Raw genomic sequence first — 18,757 nt, forward strand, 5'->3', positions numbered from 1 at the left:
CTATAAACTGTATTAAAGAAACTTGCACATATATCCAACATTTCGGTCCGCTGAATGGGACCTTCCTCAGGGGGGTGCACACACACACACACACACACACACACACACACACACACACACACACACACACACACACACACACACACACACACACACACACACACACACACACACACACACACACACACACACACACTTTTTTATTGCAGAGGTCACACAAAGCTATGCAATCATGACCCAGGAGACAGCGAGGGAGCTCCCCTCCCTTCCACCCCAAGTACCCAGAACCCCATATAAATAACACACAAATAACGACAAGATGAAGTCTGAAGATGTAAGGTACAATGCCGCTGCTTTTTATTTAACCATGAAATAATAGGTAAGCGCTACCCTTGCCAGAGCGCTCGCTCAAAGGGTTAAAGGTCAAAGGTCCTGGAACCGATGACCCGTGGCACCCAAGCTGGGCCCACGTGACCTGGCTGTTGACAAGAGTGGGCTCCTGGAACTCACGTTTAAATGTGCCACCACCCACTCGCCACTCCCAGCCCCACTTTAGCAAGTACGGAGCCCCTTCTGGCAAGGATAAGCACACTTACCCCCCAATGCCACCACCTACAGGGCTATTTTACCCCCCTTAAACTATCCCTGTACCACCAGATCCGCCAGGACCGTCACACGTCTGCTATTAAATAAATTGGCACAAATGTCCAGCAAGTGGACACCATTGGACCTAAACCAATCTCTAGTCACCAAATTGAAGTCAAGATGCTTTTAAAGTAACAATCCCACATACTGCCCCACCCAAATTATATCCTTTACCTTTGCTAAAGAGGCATCCAAAGGGGGCTTGCCTATCACGTTTATGCGTCCTTGTAAGACATATCCTCCACATTACTTGCATCTGCCGTTCCTGCCATTGCGACCACAGTCTCGCTCCCTATCTCTGCTGCCGGACCCGCTACCCCCATGGGAGAGCCAGGCTGGCAGCCACTGACTGCGTGACCCCTGCATCCCATGCTTCCGCCACCCTTAATGATGAACCCAGCCTGGCTGTATTGGGAGCCACTGCCTACCTCCGCAACAGGGATTTCCCTTTTCCTTTAAAGGCTTGAAGTACACCCATTAAAATTGCATCCAGGCCTAATGCCCCTGCCACATTAACCTCCACAGGTCCCACCTCTTGTCAGGCCTTTGCAGACACCGCCAGGACCCGCCACACCAGAGGCCCAGTCAGTTCTCCCAATGTTCAGCAGGTTTTGTTTTGGTTTAAAGGGACAGTGTACCGTTATGTTATGTTGTGGAGAAATAAAGCCACAGAACGTTTTCATTATCCTGAAACTACACGTGTGCACTGTTCCCTGACCTCGGCTACAGGCCGTCCTGCCACAGGTGGTGTCAGAAGTGGGATGTCGGACGGCCCCTGTATATGAAGGGCCACAAAAAAAAAAAAAAATGGAGAAATTTTTTTCTCAGTTCTTTCAGCAACAGCTCCAGCTAGCAGAGAAGCAAGCTGAGCGACAAGCCCAGCAAGATGAGCGACAAGCCCAGCAAGATGAGCAACAGGCCCAGCGAGAGGAAAAGCTACTCCAACTGATGGCCGAAGGCTCAGCCACAGTCAGACCAGAGATTCTCAATAACCCACCGGTGATGCTGCATAAAATGAAGCCAACTGAAGACCCAGAGGCATTTCTCCTCACTTTTGAAAGGGTAGCCACGGCCCACGGCTGGACAGTTGATTGCTGGTAACGACTCTGGCTCCACTCCTCATAGGAGAAGCTCAGGCAGCCTACCAGGCTCTTCCAGCAGACGAGGCCATGGACTATCAGCAACTAAAGGCTGCTATTCTGGATCGCCTAGGCCTCACTCCAGAGACCTACCGACAGTGGTTCCGGACAGTCAAATATACAAACAGAGACAGACCCCGGGTCGTAGCCCACCGCTTAGTAGACTTATGTACCAGGTGGATGCAACCAGAGAAGCATACCAAGGCAGAGATCCTTGAACAGTTTGTGCTCGAGCAGTTCATACAGATACTGCCCCCCTCCTCCCGCTCCTGGGTAAAAAGACACGCTGCATTTTCCCTGGATTCAGCGGTCCGTTGGTGGAAAACTTCTTTGGCGACGACACCCAACAGGATAGCTTCCGGTGATGCCAGAGGCAGGAGAGCAGACAATCGAGGGGTCTACAACCCGCCAGCTCGGTAGATCCAGTCAACCCGATCGGAAGACCCTTTCCCATCTCGGAGGGTTCCTGGTACAAACTCCCGCAGAGACGCCCGTCCCGGGTCCGAGGCCATTGGATCACTCAAGGGAGGCCGCCACCCACAGTATTCCCCGAGAACCTGGACTCCCGTCACCCATCCAATGGAGAGGATACCATCACCAACCAGAAGGGAGGATCCCATCCAACAGCGGAAAGGTCCAAACACCGAGCCCCGTCGAGAGCTTCCGCTGACGACCGAGTTTGCGGACTCAGGAGATGATGATATGGACTGTTCATATGGCAGAACCACTGCCACAGCTTCTCTCCGAGGGGACCACAATCCGTGGTTAGTCCCAGCATCTCTGGAGGGGAAAATAGTAAAAGCCATGCTGGACTCGGGATCTGGAAAAATCCTGATCCTAGAGGGCCTAATTCCAAGCAACAGACTATCCTATGACTCTCCGTGGAATATCGAGTGTATCCATGGGGATACAAAGAGATACCCGAGGCCAAACATTCTACTGCGTATCAAGGATCAAGAGGCTAGCCTACTAGTGGGAGTTGCTCCCTGGCTACCTGCTCCTGTTCTACTTGGCCGAGACTGGCCCTACTTAGAAACATTGTTGGCCCCTACACCTACGGAGCCTACTTCTCTGGTTCCGGAGAAGCCCGGAGATATGTTTCCTTTTCCCCCAGAGATTTTCCCCCGTAGACACCACGTCCCAAAGATACGTAATCAGAGACGTGCGGAAAAAGAGGACTGGTTAAGAAAGGCTGTGACTCTTGGTAACATTAGTCAGCCCAAAGGACTGCAGGTCATGGCCAGAGATGACCAGGGTGGGGAACAGATAGATACGGGAATTTTGCCAGACCTGGATCTTCCTGACTTCCGTCAGAGGCAGAGGGAAGACACAGTTCTGGCTAGACAATATGAGAAGGTGGTACAGGTCAACAACAAGATAATTGATGAACAAGGTGTAAGAGTGTTTCCACATTTTGAACTATTGAATGACATCCTATATCGTGTGAATAAGGTTACACAAACAGGGGAGGTCATTCGACAGATGCTAGTCCCTAAAGGGTTGATTAAAACAGTGTTCACCCTAGCCCATACTCTCCCATGGGGTGGTCATTTGGGCAGGGATAAGACAACAGACCGCATCTCGTCCCGGTTTTACTGGCCAGGCATACATGGTGACATCATGAAACTATGTGAGACATGTCCTGAATGCCAGTTAACTAGCCAAAAAGGACAAAAGCCGGCTCCCTTGGTCCCTCTGCCCTTGGTATCCATCCCATTCGAGAGAATTGGGGTAGATCTGGTTGGACCTTTAGAACCCTCTGCGAAGGGACATAAATTTATACTCGTTGTTGTAGATTATGCCACCAGATATCCTGAGGCCTTCCCGCTGAGATCAGCCACTGCTAAACAGGTTGCTCACAGGCTGTTAGAACTATTCTCTAGGGTAGGACTTCCCCAAGTAATGTTAACTGACCAGGGAACAAATTTCATGGCAAAGTTAATGCAGGATGTCCTGAAGTTATTGGAGGTAAAATCCGTCCGGACCTCAGTCTACCATCCTCAGACTGATGGATTGGTAGAGGGGTTTAACCGTACTTTAAAAACCATGCTTAGGAAGTTTGTGGACACTGAAAAGCGAGCTTGGGATGAACTTCACTCTTTCCTATTGTTTGCGGTACAAGAAGTTCCCCAATCATCCACAGGCTTCTCCCCGTTTGAGCTCCTATATGGACGCCAACCTCGGGGTATTCTCGACCTACTGAAGGAATCCTGGGAGGAGGAGCCCCCCCTCCAAGAATACCCTTCAGTATGTCATAGACCTTAGAAACCGCCTAGACATGATAAGTCGGTTTGCTAAAGAAAACCTCAAATCTGCTCAAGAACGTCAAGAGAGGCAGTACAACCATAATGCCCACTTGAGGGTCTTCCAACCTGGGGACCAAGTGATGCTACTACTACCGACATCAGAGAGTAAACTCCTTGCAAAGTGGCAGGGTCCTTTCCGAGTTTTCCACTGCACCGGGGAGGTGAACTATGAGATCTCTCAACCAGGGTCCAGGAAGGGTAAACAAATCTACCACGTAAACCTCCTGAAACCTGGAAAACGATGAGATCGCTGTTCATCCACCCTCGAGAAGGAGAGACGGATTTGGGTCCACAGCCTCCAAAGGGTAGTACGTACAATGACCATCAGGTTCCCATGGGAGGGCAGTTAACAACGGAACAAAGGTTAGACCTACTAGAATTATGTGACCAGTTCCCAGATGTTTTTTCTGAGCTGCCAGGGCAGACTGATTTAGTGTCCCATAGAATTGAGACAGAACCTGGCGTAAAAGTACGGTCCCGTCCCTATAGATTGCCAGAGGCCCGAAAAGACCTGGTAGAGAGGGAGATAATAGACATGTTGGAATTGGGCGTGATCGAGGAGTCCCATAGTGAATGGTGTAGTTCTATAGTATTGGTCCCTAAACCAGATGGGAAGGTGAGGTTTTGCGTGGATCTGCGAAAGGTAAATGCTGTATCCAGATTCGATGCATACCCAATGCCTAGGGTGGATGAATTGCTTGACTCGCTTGGTAAAGCAGAGTATATCTCCACCCTAGATCTCACGAAAGGATATTGGCAGATACCGCTAGCGTAAGAATCCAAATGCAAAACTGCCTTCGCCACCCCTCTCGGTTTATACCAATTAGTCACTATGCCATTTGGGTTACATGGAGCTCCAGACACGTTCCAAAGGTTAATGGACAAGGTACTATGACCCCATAGGGCATATGCCGCGGCCTACTTGGATGACATTGTCATCTATAGCAGACACTGGCAGTCTCATATAAAAAGGTTACGGGCAGTTCTAACGTCCTTAAGAGAAACAGGGCTCACTGCAAATCCGAAAAAATGTGCCCTGGGTAAATCCACTACAAAATACTTGGGCTATGCCGTTGGGGGAGGGATAGTAAGGCCACTAGCTAGCAAGGTGGCCGCCATAAAGGAAGTCCCCACCCCACAGACAAAGACATAGGTCCGCTCCCTTTTGGGGTTAGCAGGGTATTACAGGCGGTTTATCCCCAATTTTTCAGAAATTTCTGCACCTCTAACAGATCTGACAAAAAACAGTGCCCCGACCCAAGTTAAATGGTCTTGGGAGTGCCAAGACACCTTTGATGTACGAAAAAAGTGCCTGTCAGAGGGCCCCGCTCTTCGGAGCCCAGATTTTAAAGAGCCCTTCATCATCCAGACGGATGCCTCAGAGGTAGGACTGGGAGCAGTGCTGTCCCACCAATTTGATGATGTTGAACACCCCATACTGTTCATCAGCCGGAAGCTGTTCCCAAGGGAAGTGAGGTATTCCGTCATTGAGAAGGAGTGCCTCGCTGTAAAATGGGCAATTGAGGCCTTGAGACATTATGTCGCCGGAGTACACTTAACCCTAGTCACTGACCATGCGCCCTTAAAATTGTAAAACACCATGAAGGACACAAACTCAAGGTTGGCCAGGTGGTATATGGCCCTTCAACCCTTCTCTTTTGATATACAGCATAGACTTGGAAAGGACCATGGAAATGCCGATTTTTTGTCAAGAGAAGGAATGGAGGGTCGGTCTTCAGCCGTGTGGGACCCTAGGCACACACAAACAGGGGAGGTATGTGACAGGGTGAAGTCAACCCCTATAAGTTATGCCTGGGAGACATATGTCTGTGTGCTTCATCCAGCACTCAGAAGGTTAACTCAGGAGGAAGCTAGGTAATCAGGGTGTAAGCTGACACCTGATAATCCAGCAAGGTATAAAAGGATGTTATTACTGGCAGTAGCTGGCTGCCTTAGACCAGAGCACTCTGCTATGTGAGCTGCTAGCCAGACGGATTCACCAACTAACTCTTTCAACCAAAGTAAGCATTGTTAATTTGTTTTCCTGACTGCATAATATAGACTTACGGTTTGGTAAATGGTTTAGCCAGCCAGCCAGCCTGCTAGATAGGTCTGGAGTGTTAGTCAGTTCTCCCAATGTGGAGCAGGTTTTGTTTTGGTTTAAAGGGACAGTGTACCCACATGTTATGCTATGTTGTGGAGAAATAAAGCCACTGAACGTTTTCATTATCCTGAAACTACACGTGTGGACTGTTCCCTGACCTTGGCTACAGGCCATCCTGCCACACACCCACTCCCCCTTCTTGGACCAGCCACAGTCGTATGGGAAACACAATAGAAACCGTCTGATAGCTCAAAGGTATACACACATGTTGGCTCTATATAGCTTGAGATAAGGTGCATATAAGCGGAGCATAATGGAGTTAAAGCCTACAGTAGATGGAGATGCGAGAGGGGTAACTGGGTGCAGACCCATGTCCAATTGTATAGGTGGACGGCTGCATGAACCACAGTGAATAAACGCCAGTATGGAGTACAATTACTCATGATTAGTACCGTTCCCCTTCTCCCCTGGCCTCGCGGTACACTTGGATAGGTGATTAGCGTTCCTCCATAGCGTGATCTCGATCAGAGCGTGATATTGAGAAGAAGAAGATCGATGCAGCAGCTACTCCTGTTGTGTATTCAGACTCACCAGCAAAAATTTTAATCAAAAATACTTTATTGGGCTACATAAAACAGATACTATCACATACAAAAATGAGAGACTGCCAGCCTATGCGGCTAAGGCTGTGTGTTATTGTTTAGCCTTATCATCTGTGAGGCGGGAGAATGAGAGGGGTGAGTGAGGAAGGGGGATTCAGACAGAAGAGGTGAAATGCATGAGAAGAGGGTGGGAAATAGAGAGGGCTCGTGAGGTGTGAAATGGGGGAGGGGGGTCCCAGACATAACTCTAGTCCTGGGCCCCGGGAAATCTGCCTGCGGCCCTGGGGCCCACCACACCAATTTAAACTCAAGTGGGCCCCCACCCTAGTGTAAACTCAAGTGATTAGATTTCAATTTTAATCTGAGTCAATTAGATTTTGAATCATGCCAACAAATAGTGAACCAGGCATCGATTTATAAGTATTTGGTGATGAGGATGAGAATAGAACTCCTGACGAATTCATACTTACCTCAACGATACTGTTTTATTGGCATATTTTTGCTTTTTTTCACATATGATTACGATGCACCCCGCTCCCTCATCTTGTTGTATTTGCTATTTGTGAGAGACTGGAGGACTGTTTCTTTTGAAGGTTGAGTGGGAGGCATAGTATCTAATTTAATTTAAATATTTTCACGTAGTCTATATGTTTTTATATGTATTGGTCTTAACATTGTTTCCATTAGGGAACAATTTCACTTATGACCACTGGGTGGGAGTACAGAATTTAATACTGTCTTAGGTGATTTATTCCCGTACCTATTCAGGATTTGATCGTAATCAAAAGCATTTCAAGCAAATTGCACTTGTTGGTTTGCTTAAAGCCCTTACCTGATATACCAAACCTCCAGCCTATACAAATAACGAACAATGTGGTGAGTGGTGTGGTGACTGCAAACTATTGTTTCTAAATATGAATATGAATGTCCCTGAAGAAGTAGCGTTCGCTCTACGAAACGCGTTGGATTTATGCCATATACTGTGCAAACAGTTATCTATCCAATCTTTGCCTCAGTTGCATTGTTAGCCCCTTGATTTGCCCCCGCCTGTTCATACTGCTCCGTTACGCTCCTTGACTACCATATCTATTGGACTGTCATCTAGCCTGTGAGAGAGGCTCATCACGCGCGTGACGTCATCAGCGGGCGCCTGCTGCGCCCCGGTCACGTGATCGGAGGTGCGGTACACGGAGTGTGGAGCAGGGATCAGGCGTACTCATGGGACTTCTCTCGGGAGAACATACCGACGGCCCCTTCTGACATCGCTGCTACGAGTGTTGCTGGACTGTGGAGGAGTTCTTTGAACGGGGCCTAGGAGGTTGCACACCGCCGCCGCAGGATTATTGGTGTTAATATCATCTACAGCTTCCTGATCCGGCGAGTGGTAACCCCAACATGCCTCGATGATTGCTTACTGATTTCTTATTTGATGTACACAGAACCTTTAATGTTTTAATATATATATATACATTTATTTCATACTTCACGATTTTGCGTTGTGCGCCGTGTTTTTGTCTCACTCTCCTAGCTCCAGGGGTGTTGAGCCACCCCATACGACGGCTGCAGACGCAAATCATTACACCCAATATTGTAAGGTTTTTTCACCAGTTTGCACATATTTGTATTACTAAGGCAATCAGTTTGTTACTTTTGCCAGCTTTCACGTGGGTCTTGTTTTAGCTGCGCACTGTCTTTTTTTCTCTATTTGTCAGTGATGGTGACACCCTGCTTCATCTGTACTTGAGGTAAAACGACTTTCACTAGAATGATACATTATTATTATTTTCTATTTTTTGCAACAATGCTTCCCCAGAAATCAGATACTGTAGAGATTTACAGATAACAGTATACAGTGAACGCAGAGAATTACAAAACTATTCTTAAGAACATAGTAAGAGGTATATTCAGTGTCAGGAAGCTGTCTGCATTTCAAACGAATAAAAAAAACACACAGAAATCATTGTGCTGAACCGTCTAAAAATGTAAAATATTATTTATTCAAACTTATTTTTCTTGGTTGTAATTGAATATATTAATTCAAGGAAAGGTTTCGTCTGGTCCCATTGTGGAATTTAAGTGCTCAAAATGGTACGGTATTTACTATCAGATACCATTATAAAATGTATTTAACCTCTTCAGTGCTGGTGGGGACCATAGTAACACAGTACTTTGTATAGATTGCAAGCATTTTCAGTTAGCTGACACATAGAAATAAGCGGTATACAAATATATAAGTGTATGAATCTACAGTTAGTACAGTTACTGGATCTTGGCTCATAGAGAGTTCTGTAGCTTCACAGAAGAGATATCTGTCATGTAACATAGCAGGGTATATTCCCTATGGGTGTCAGTGTCGGTGACATCCTGCGGTCACTGTATATACATAGCAGGGAATATTCGCTATGGGTATCAGTGATGGTGACGCCTACGTTCACTATGTGTATATACAGAGCAAGAGATACCGGTCGTATAACATAGGAGCATCTGTGAGTGTTGCTGAATGGCGTTTATAAGATGCAAAGAGGCTCTGTATAACCGCAGGGACTTGTTACATGGACACATTTGTCCCTCACATGTAGTTCTATGGCACTTTGTGGGAGATCACTCCGCTCCTTAGGACCGTAGATGTCTAAGCATAGGAAGCAGTCTAGAAGCCTCCCAAAACTCGCGGGCCCCAAAGTAATAACACACAGAGTCCAAGACACAGTTAGAATTGGCCACAAACGTTGCTATCTGAATGAAGACATCAATGTGCTCCCATGTGTGACAGGAGACATTGAGAGACTCTGTCACAAAGCGCACTGTGTACCCTACGTGTACCGGTAAGAAGCAGATCACAAATACCACCAGGTTGGCGGTTATCATGTGAATTGCTTTCCTGATTGACTGCTGCTCTTGAGCACCCACTGTCTCTTTATTCCAGAGGGTGCTGATGACCATTCCAGAGCAGAAACTCATGAGGGTCAGTGGCGTGACAAACCCAACCACAACAAAGACAAGAGCCAAGTTGAAAGGCCTGGTGCTGACCTTCTGGAAGCAGGTGCGGAATCTGTGATCTCTGTCCTGCACAATCCTCATTATGCCAATAGAGATACAGAGCAACCACAAGACACAGCATGTGATAATAGCCTTCAATGGGGACCTGCAGCCTTTGGCTTTCAGAGGGTGTCTGATGGCAAAGTAACGATCCACCGCTATCAAAGTGATGGTGAAGATACTCATGTACATGTTCACAAAGTATTGGAAAAAAATTGCTTTGCACAGATCACTCCCCAGGTTCCAGTCATACAGGTAGGAAACGAGTCTGAAGGGAAAGGTCAGCAGGAGGCTGATGTCTGATATGATCAGGTTCACCATGTACACTCTGGTCTCGGTCCATTTCTTCAACTTGCAGCAGAAAACCCACAGGGCCAGAGCACTGCAAATACTGCCGAAGAAGAGGAGGGGGATGTATGCCAGCAGATTGAAGAGCTGAAGGGAGCGGCCCGAGCTACTGTTGGAGCAGTTCATTTTGGAAATCCCCCAAAGCTCTGCAAAGGGAAGAGATTAACAGGATGCTAATTAGATCTGCCACATTTCCTGTTTCACAAAATAATTTAACTTCTGTATTTAAAGCAGCAAAACACCCAACGTCCTATGTGTTTTTGTTGTTGTTTTTTTTAAAATTATAAATCAGCTCTATAGTATTAGATAATACTGACTGCATTTTTTCTTTTCTCCCCCCCCCCCCACTCCTAATGCAATTTGCCATAGCAACCATTTAGAACATTACATTCACTTCCTCTTTTGAAACAGGCTCTCACGCACACCTTTTTGAGCTCTGCCCTTTGGCAACAAGGTATCACAAAGAAATCCGTTGCAGTATTCCAAGCAGCACGTCTGTTGCTAAGCTATAAGATCTAACAATAATGCTTTACACTTACACTAGTAATATGTTACATTGGAGCTGCAGCAATTCACAGACTGCTTAGGTAATTATTTCTCATTAAAGCTACTCTCATGCTGCAGGTAAGGAGAAATCCCAGCCAGGGGACAATGCGCCATGCACGGCTGCCGTGGAATCGCCGAAGACAAGCTGATGCTGCTGGGTCACGTAAAACTTGTTTATTGGATCCTCAAAACATAGAAAAATAGGAAAGTTCCTCACGAAGGAACACTCTGACGCGTTTCGTGCCCTTAAGGCTCTTTGACAATATGCGATTCCACGGCAGCAGTGCACGGCGCTTTTTCCCCTTGGCTGGGATTTCTCCTTACCTGCATTGATCGCTGAGCTGTTGCACGCCCCTCCAGACCTCTTCAATCAAGTCTCAGTGAGTACTACAGCATTATTTTTACCACACGGGGGATCCAGCTCTAGGGTGTTGTTTACCCATTCAGCTGGGAGTCGGGTTGGTCTATTATATGGTCTCCCTTGATTAACCCATTCATCTTTTGTTTACACCCCTAATATGAGCTCACATAGGATCATTCACTGGAGGGATTATCGTGGAATAAAAAAAAGTGGATGCAGGACTGCTGCCTAATGCTGCAGACCAAGCAATATCCTACATGTGTGTTTAAAAAAAAAAAAATCTGTTCTGTACTTTGAGAAAATACATGTAGTATGAAATAAAACACAAAAACAACTTAACGGCATTTTTAATGTATTATAATGTAATAAGCATATTTTTTGCTTCATTAACAACAATTTACAAAGTCACATCCCTTTCCTCTTCTGAAACAGGCTCTGACACACCACTTTTTGAGCGGTGCCCTCTCTCTAACAGGGCACCAATTGTATCTAGTGACTGCCTGGTCACATTATCTTCCCCACAGAACTTTGCATCTTTGGTCCTCTTCTGTTGCACTGACAGCCATTTAGTGAAGCCCCAAGCCGAATCTTCGCCGATCGATCACAGGAGAATGGATTGATCTGCAACATAGCTAATTACTTATCATTGTGTGGATTGTATTAATCCACTTATTAAAGGGAATTTTTTTTAACAAATAAATGGCAGCTTATACTGCTGCTTATAGGTTTTTCTACACCGGCTTGTTCCTTCCCTGTAATGTTTCAAATTCAACCTTCTTGTAACCGCCCTCTAGCTTTACAGCCCTGAAATGGGTACCAAACAGATCCCCCCGCCCCCCCCAAAAAAACTCAGAACAATTTACAAGATTCCTCACTTCTCTTCTTCCTTCGATTTCAGCTCCAAACACAAACAAATATCCACGAGACCAGCACCAAAAAGCTCAAATTGTTTTGCAAACAACAACAACAAAAACCAATGTTTTGGTATCAAGGATTTATTTTGTATTGGAGTTCGCTAGCACTTATAGGGTTAACTGTCACAGCAATCAATTTGCCATGAGATGTAGCTTCCCACTAGACTTTTGTGGGATTTTGGAAGATGTTGTGCTCTCCAGAGACTTGATTAAATATTTTGATGCAAGAAGACACAGCTCTCATACGGCATGAACCCATTCGAAAGCCAGTTTCTGTCCATCAAAGGAGTAAAATACATTGGCAGGAGTCTCCATACGATGAAGAACCACTCTTCCAGCTGCTAATTGGATGGTGATGCCCACGTTTACTATAGAGCGCTAAGCCATTAGCCACCTTATAGCCCAGTGAATCGTGTGTGATCATTAGGCTGTAAGTTTGGGGAATTCACAAAGCTCCAATAAGCTCGATTGGTGGTAAATGCCATGAACCTGAATAGCAGTCACCGGGGATCAAGCCTGTTATTATATTGGAACTATGTGATTTCCCCTTAATAAATACAGCCCTGAACCTCCTAAATGATGAGGGTGAAGTTAATAATAGATTTAAATGCAAATACCAGCATGTTCAGTACTGCTGGTCCGATATTACTAACTCAATACCCGTGCACTCAATCATTTCAGACAGGAATACTTGTGAGTGCTGGACTCAAGTGGTTGGTTTGTGATATATATATATATATATATATATATATATATATATATGTAGCGGTCATGTAAAATGGCTACAGTCATCTCTCCTGCTGACAGTAAGGCCTGGTAAGTTGTGGGCATGCCAGCAGTAATTATGGAGGTTTGCCCTCACACCCTGGTGGGGTGCCCTGTGTATGGATGGGAGTAGTCACATGCTCTGACTCCATGGTTAGTGATGTCAGAGGTGTGTCAGCTTCCAGAGTGTACATAAGGCACAGCACTGTGTCTAAGAGTTAGTTCTGGCAGGAGTTCAAGTTCTAGTCCTAGCCTGAGTTACTGAGAGTTCTGGTTATGTTATAGTAACTGAAAAGGAGACTGTGTCCAGGGACCTGGCACAGGGCAGAGATCCCTGCGGGGATAGGGAATCCCTATCTAAGGAGAAATACACCTTTTAAAGGGAGGCACTGACTGGACATGAGTGGCTAGATATCTACTGCGAGGGGCAGCTAGCCCACTCAGACAATAAAGATGTTCTCAATCACAAACCCTCTCGTGTACATGTGTGGAGTGAATGTACAGAGAGGAGCACCACGGAGGAGTTCCTCAACAGGACCATCCCCATGCGGACGCAGGGACCCTGATGAGGTGGAGGCGCTGCACTGGAACTAGGTGAGACTCAGCACACTACCTCAGCTGCCTGTCTGGACGGGTCCTCCCCACACACCATCATGCGGGAGACTCAGGAGTCCTGTAGCCAACAGGTGCACCACCAGACACTACCACACTGTAATGGGGGCCAGTTAGACCACAGGGGCCAATGTGAGATTGGGTGGGTCAGGCCGGTTCACAAAAACCGTTACATATATATATCCAAACAAGAGTGACCTAGGCGCAAGTAAAAACAAGAAAAACAAACATAGGGTAATACGTTCAAACAATTTGTCTACTAGAGGGTACGATATGCACTTACAGCAGGTAGAATAAAATCAGGCCTTGTATCCACTCTGGGATCAGGAACAATGAATGAAGATCTGGAACAGCCAGCAGCAACTCATCTACAGGAACCGTATCCTCGTGTGAAGTATCACATATAGGAAGAGAAGTGGGACACATACATAGTGTAACACAGTTTATTTTAAAATTTAATAAAAAAGACAATAGGTAAAATACTCACACTTTGTGAGTTTGGGTAAAAGCGTTTGAGAATTTAGAGCTTCTCACACTCATCAAGGGTGGGTATACACAGTCTCTATTGGTTCCTTATAAAATGTCCTTATAACCACATGCGGTGTTATGGCCAACTTCCAAGGGTATGGAGTCACTTTATAGGGCACTCCTAATAATATCCAGAGCCTATTGTCTTTTTTATTAAATTTTAAAATAAACTGTGTTACACTATGTATGTGTCCCACTTCTCTTCCTATATGTGATACTTCACACGAGGATACGGTTCCTGTAGATGAGTTGCTGCTGGCTGTTCCAGATCTTCATTCATTGTTCCTGATCCCAGAGTGGATACAAGGCCTGATTTTATTCTACCTGCTGTAAGTGCATATCGTACCCTCTAGTAGACAAATTGTTTGAACGTATTACCCTATGTTTGTTTTTCTTGTTTTTACTTGCGCCTAGGTCACTCTTGTTTGGATATCCTTTTATACCAGCCCGTGGAGCGGTAGACCTTTTGGCTGCAGACTTAATCAGGGAAAGTTAGATTGTGAGGTAGTATACCCTCCTATATATGTGGTAAATATCATTATTAGTCTAATTGTGATTGCGCTTATTGTAGTTTTCTGTTTTTGTAATATATATATATATATATACACACACACACACACACACACACACACACACACACACACACACACACACACACACACACACACACACACACACACACACACACACACACACACACACACACACACACACACACACACACACACACACACACATTGGATATTAATTGAGATATGTTTTTGGCTAATTAGTTCAGTTTATTACTTAGCATGTGTTGTATGCATATACTCATATCGTTTCTTGCTTGTTATTTTTGTTTGGTTACCATTAGCTTATGTATGTTTTTATGTTAGTGTGTTTCCCTGTTTCTTATTAAAATCTTTGCCGTATTTTCCTTGCTGACTCTGGTTCCGGGTTTTTGTTTCTTATTTTGATTTAGTTATTTTAGGTTTATTGTGAGTGCTAATTATAGGGATCTTGTCAGTCTTTTTTGTGTGTCTTCATATTTTTTATCCCTAAGCACCCCCAGGTTTTTTCCCCTTTTATTATATTATTTTTGTTTTGGTTGTGATAACCTTAAACATCAGTATTATATTCATTTTTGGGTCCTGGGTTAGCCTTTTCTATTGATATAGTGTTAGCGACTTTTCCTTTTTGTGTGTGTTTGATATGTATATGTGTGTATGTATGTATGTGTATATATATATATATATATATATATATATATATATAGTTTCTCTGACTTTGCATCTGATTCCCATGCTGTGCTTTTAAAGCAAGCATTAGCTTATATCGGCTCCATGTAACAATGGTTTTTCAGACAAAAGGTGACACATTGTGTGCTCATTTGCATGTCATTTCCCAGAATCCCTTGCTGCAGTGGAAGCACTGTATGCTGGGGATAATGGTGAAAGGCAAGGTTGCATATATTATACGTGATGTGGTAGGCCGGCTTATGACGCTTTGGCCAAAGGGTTTAATTAAATAACCAAGTAAATATTATTATTATTGAAGTATTTAAACTTTATACATAAACTTACTTTATATGTTTTGTCAATTGGATGTAGCATTGGGCACCCCCTGTCTTTTGTTTGTATACATTGGCAATGCTGAGTAGCACTATATATATATATATATATATTTATATACATATACATATACATACACAATGGGGTGGGTGTTGGAGTTAGAGCGTGCTGGGAATGTGTGTGTTAATTTATATATGTTGGTTGTGTATATAAATATGTATATGTATGTCCTATTTTTTATTTTAAACTCTCTGAATATAAATATTAGGGTAATTCAGAATTTACGCTAACCTCGCCCCTGACAGATTGTGTTCTGTATCCTGTATGTCTGTGTTTGGATGATCTCTGTGCCAGGGAAAGCAGAGTTGCAGCCAGATCTTACCTTCAATGGCTCCTGCTGCTGTATGATCTTAGTTCTGAGGTGGGAAGTAATTTGAAATGCAGAAGTTACTGTGTGTGGTTTGTTCTTTTCCTGTCCACTGTACTGTACTGTGTTGTGTGAGAATCTGCACCACTCTGTGTTAATACGCACCATTCAGTGTCTATACCCACCGCTCCATATCTACAGTCATGTGAAAAAGAAAATACACCCTGTTTGAATTCCATGGTTTTACATATAAGGAAATAATAACAATCATATGTTCCTTAGCAGGTCTTAAAATTAGGTAAATACAACCTCAGATAAACAACAACACATGACATATTACACCGTTTCATGATTTATTTAACAAAAATAAAGCCAAAATGGAAAAGCCATGTGTGAAAATCTAAGTACACCTTATGATTCAATAGCTTGTAGAACCACCTTTAGCAACAATAACTTGAAGTAATCGTTTCTGTGTGACTTTATCAGTCTCTCACATCGTTGTGGAGGAATTTTGGCCCACTCTTCTTTACAACGTTGCTTCAGTTCATTGAGGTTTGTGGGCATTTGTTTATGCACAGCTCTCTTAAGGTCCAGCCACAGCATTTCAATTGGGTTGAGGTCTGGACTTTGACTGGGCCATTGCAACACCTTGATTCTTTTCTTTTTCAGCCATTCTGTTGTAGATTTGCTGGTGTGCTTGGAATCATTGTCCTGTTGCATGACCCAATTTCGGCCAAGCTTTAGCTGTTGGACTGATGGCCTCACATTTGACTCTAGAATACTTTGGTATACAGAGGAGTTCATGGTTGACTCAATGACTGCAAGGTTCCCAGGTCCTGTGGCTGCAAAAACAAGCCCAAATCGTCACCCCTCCACCACCGTGCTTGACAGTTGGTATGAGGTGTTTGTGCTGACATGTTGTGTTTGGTTTTCGCCAAACGTGGTGCTTTGCTTTATGGCCAAACATCTCCACTTTGGTCTCGTCTGTCCAAAGGACATTGTTCCAGAAGTCTTGTGGTTTGTTCAGATGCAACTTTGCAAACCTAAGACGTTCTTTTAAGAGAGAAGAGGTTTTCTCCTGGCAACCCTTCCATACAAACCATACTTGTTCAGTCTTTTTCTAATTGTACTGTCATGAACTTTAACATTTAACATGCTAACTGAGGCCTGTAGAGTCTGAGATGTAACTCTTGGTTTTTTTGCAATTTCTCTGGGGTGAATTTGCTGGGACGTCCACTCCTGAGAAAATTGGCAACTGTCTTGAATGTTTTCCACTTTTGAATAATCTTTCTCACTGTAGAATGATGGACTTTAAATTGTTTCCCAGATTGATGGGCAGCAACAATTGCTTCTCTAAGATCATTGCTGATGTCTTTCCTCCTTGGCATTGTGTTAACACACACCTGAATGCTCCAGACCAGCAAACTGCTAAAACTTTGGCTTTTATAATTAGAGGTGGTCAAACTTGCTGATCAATTAATCAAGGGCATTTTGATTAGCAGCACATGTCTGCTACTTAGCATCTTAATTCCTATGGAAGCAGTAAGGGTGTACTCAGTTTTTCACACACAGCTTCTCCATTTGGCTTTATTTTTGTTAAATAAATCCTGACATGGTGTAATATGTCATGTGTTGTTGTTCATCTGAGGTTGCATTTACCTCATTTTTAGACCTGCTAAGGAACAGATGATTGTTATTATGTCCTGATATGTAAAACCATGGAATTCAAAGAGGGTGTACTTTCTTTTTCACATGACTGTATATACATTGCTCTGTCTATATGCACCACTCCGTGTCTATACGCACCGCTCCGTGTTTCCCCTATCCTTCCCTGAAGGGTTCATTTAGCTGTGGACGTTGCAAGATTTGTCCACATGTCATTAAAACTAAAACCTTTCAAAGTAAGGATAATAAACAGATCTTTAAAATGAATGCTTTTATATCTTGTCAGACCAATTTTGTGATATATCTCCTGATCTGCGGTTGCCATAAAAAATACATTGGTTTAACAACCAGAGCACTGAAAGTACGTATCTTAGAACACCAGAGATTGATAGCCACAAAAGATATGCTGCACCCTGTAGCTAAACACGTCACTTCATGTCCCAACGGCTCTCTGAGCTCATTGCGGTGTATAACTCTGGAACACATTCCTCCACCAATATGTGGGGGCGACAGGGTTAAACACTGTATCAACGAGAGGCTTATTGGATATTTACTCTTAATACATTATATTCCAATGGCCTAAACACAGAATGGGACTTGAAGTGTTTTCTCTAGCTATTATGATTATACTAAAGATTTTCTTCTATATAAATTGATGCGTTTTAGTTCAACTTGCGTGTTCTTGAATTATACATACTAAATTTTTTTTATGCATTAATGAATCCCTTTTGTCTTACAGTATTCTCTCCCTTAACTTGCTTTCCCTTTCTCCCATCTCTCCTTCCGTTCCTCTCCCCTCCCCCCTTCCCCATTTGCCTGCCTCTCCTTCTCCTTTTCCCTTCCCCTACCCGTCCCCTCCTTCCCGCCGTCCCATTCCCCCCCTTTCTTGTCCTCTGATCTGCCTCATTTCCTCGAATATGGTAAACATTCCCAAGCTGGTTTAATTAAAATGCTATAGCTCATTCGCTTATGAATAATGAGATTTTAGAAAGATGGTTACTGTTATATTGGTATATGGTCACTCAGATGTTGACCACTACCAATCTTTACCAGACTGAATCTAGATGCTATTTCTAGAGGTTTATCTGTTGCATTGTATGCGTTTTTTTAATATATATTTTTTTCTTGCAACAACTGTTAACTAGATATTTCAATATCCTTCTGACAGAAATAAAAATACATAAATAAATAGGAGCTAAGTTACTTGGAGACATGGAGTGAGGACTATGGCAATGAAACAGTAAATATAGTACGGATACTATATATCTT

The 18,757-nt window shown here is 44.1% G+C and overlaps 2 protein-coding genes across 3 annotated transcripts in view; both read right to left on the reverse strand.

Annotated features, from left to right (window-relative positions):
* The window catches only part of LOC142465910 (G-protein coupled receptor 35-like), a 63,630-nt gene that overhangs the window by 25,214 nt on the left and 19,659 nt on the right, over positions 1–18,757 (reverse strand). The gene's annotated exons all lie outside the window — the stretch shown is intronic.
* On the reverse strand, positions 8,772–15,908 carry LOC142465399 (G-protein coupled receptor 35-like). 2 transcript variants are annotated; one of them, XM_075569364.1, is made up of 2 exons: positions 15,839–15,908; positions 8,772–10,326 (listed from the first exon to the last, which is right to left on the reverse strand). In XM_075569364.1, the coding sequence occupies exon 2, from the start codon at positions 10,304–10,306 to the stop codon at positions 9,410–9,412; it is 897 nt and encodes a 298-aa protein (XP_075425479.1). In that variant the 5' UTR covers positions 10,307–10,326; positions 15,839–15,908; the 3' UTR covers positions 8,772–9,409. The 2 variants fall into 2 exon arrangements, with proteins under 2 accessions (XP_075425479.1, XP_075425480.1); XM_075569365.1 differs by lacking the exon at positions 15,839–15,908 and adding an exon at positions 13,662–13,779.

This window comes from Ascaphus truei, chromosome 14 (assembly GCF_040206685.1).
Source record: "Ascaphus truei isolate aAscTru1 chromosome 14, aAscTru1.hap1, whole genome shotgun sequence".
Taxonomy (NCBI): domain Eukaryota; kingdom Metazoa; phylum Chordata; class Amphibia; order Anura; family Ascaphidae; genus Ascaphus; species Ascaphus truei.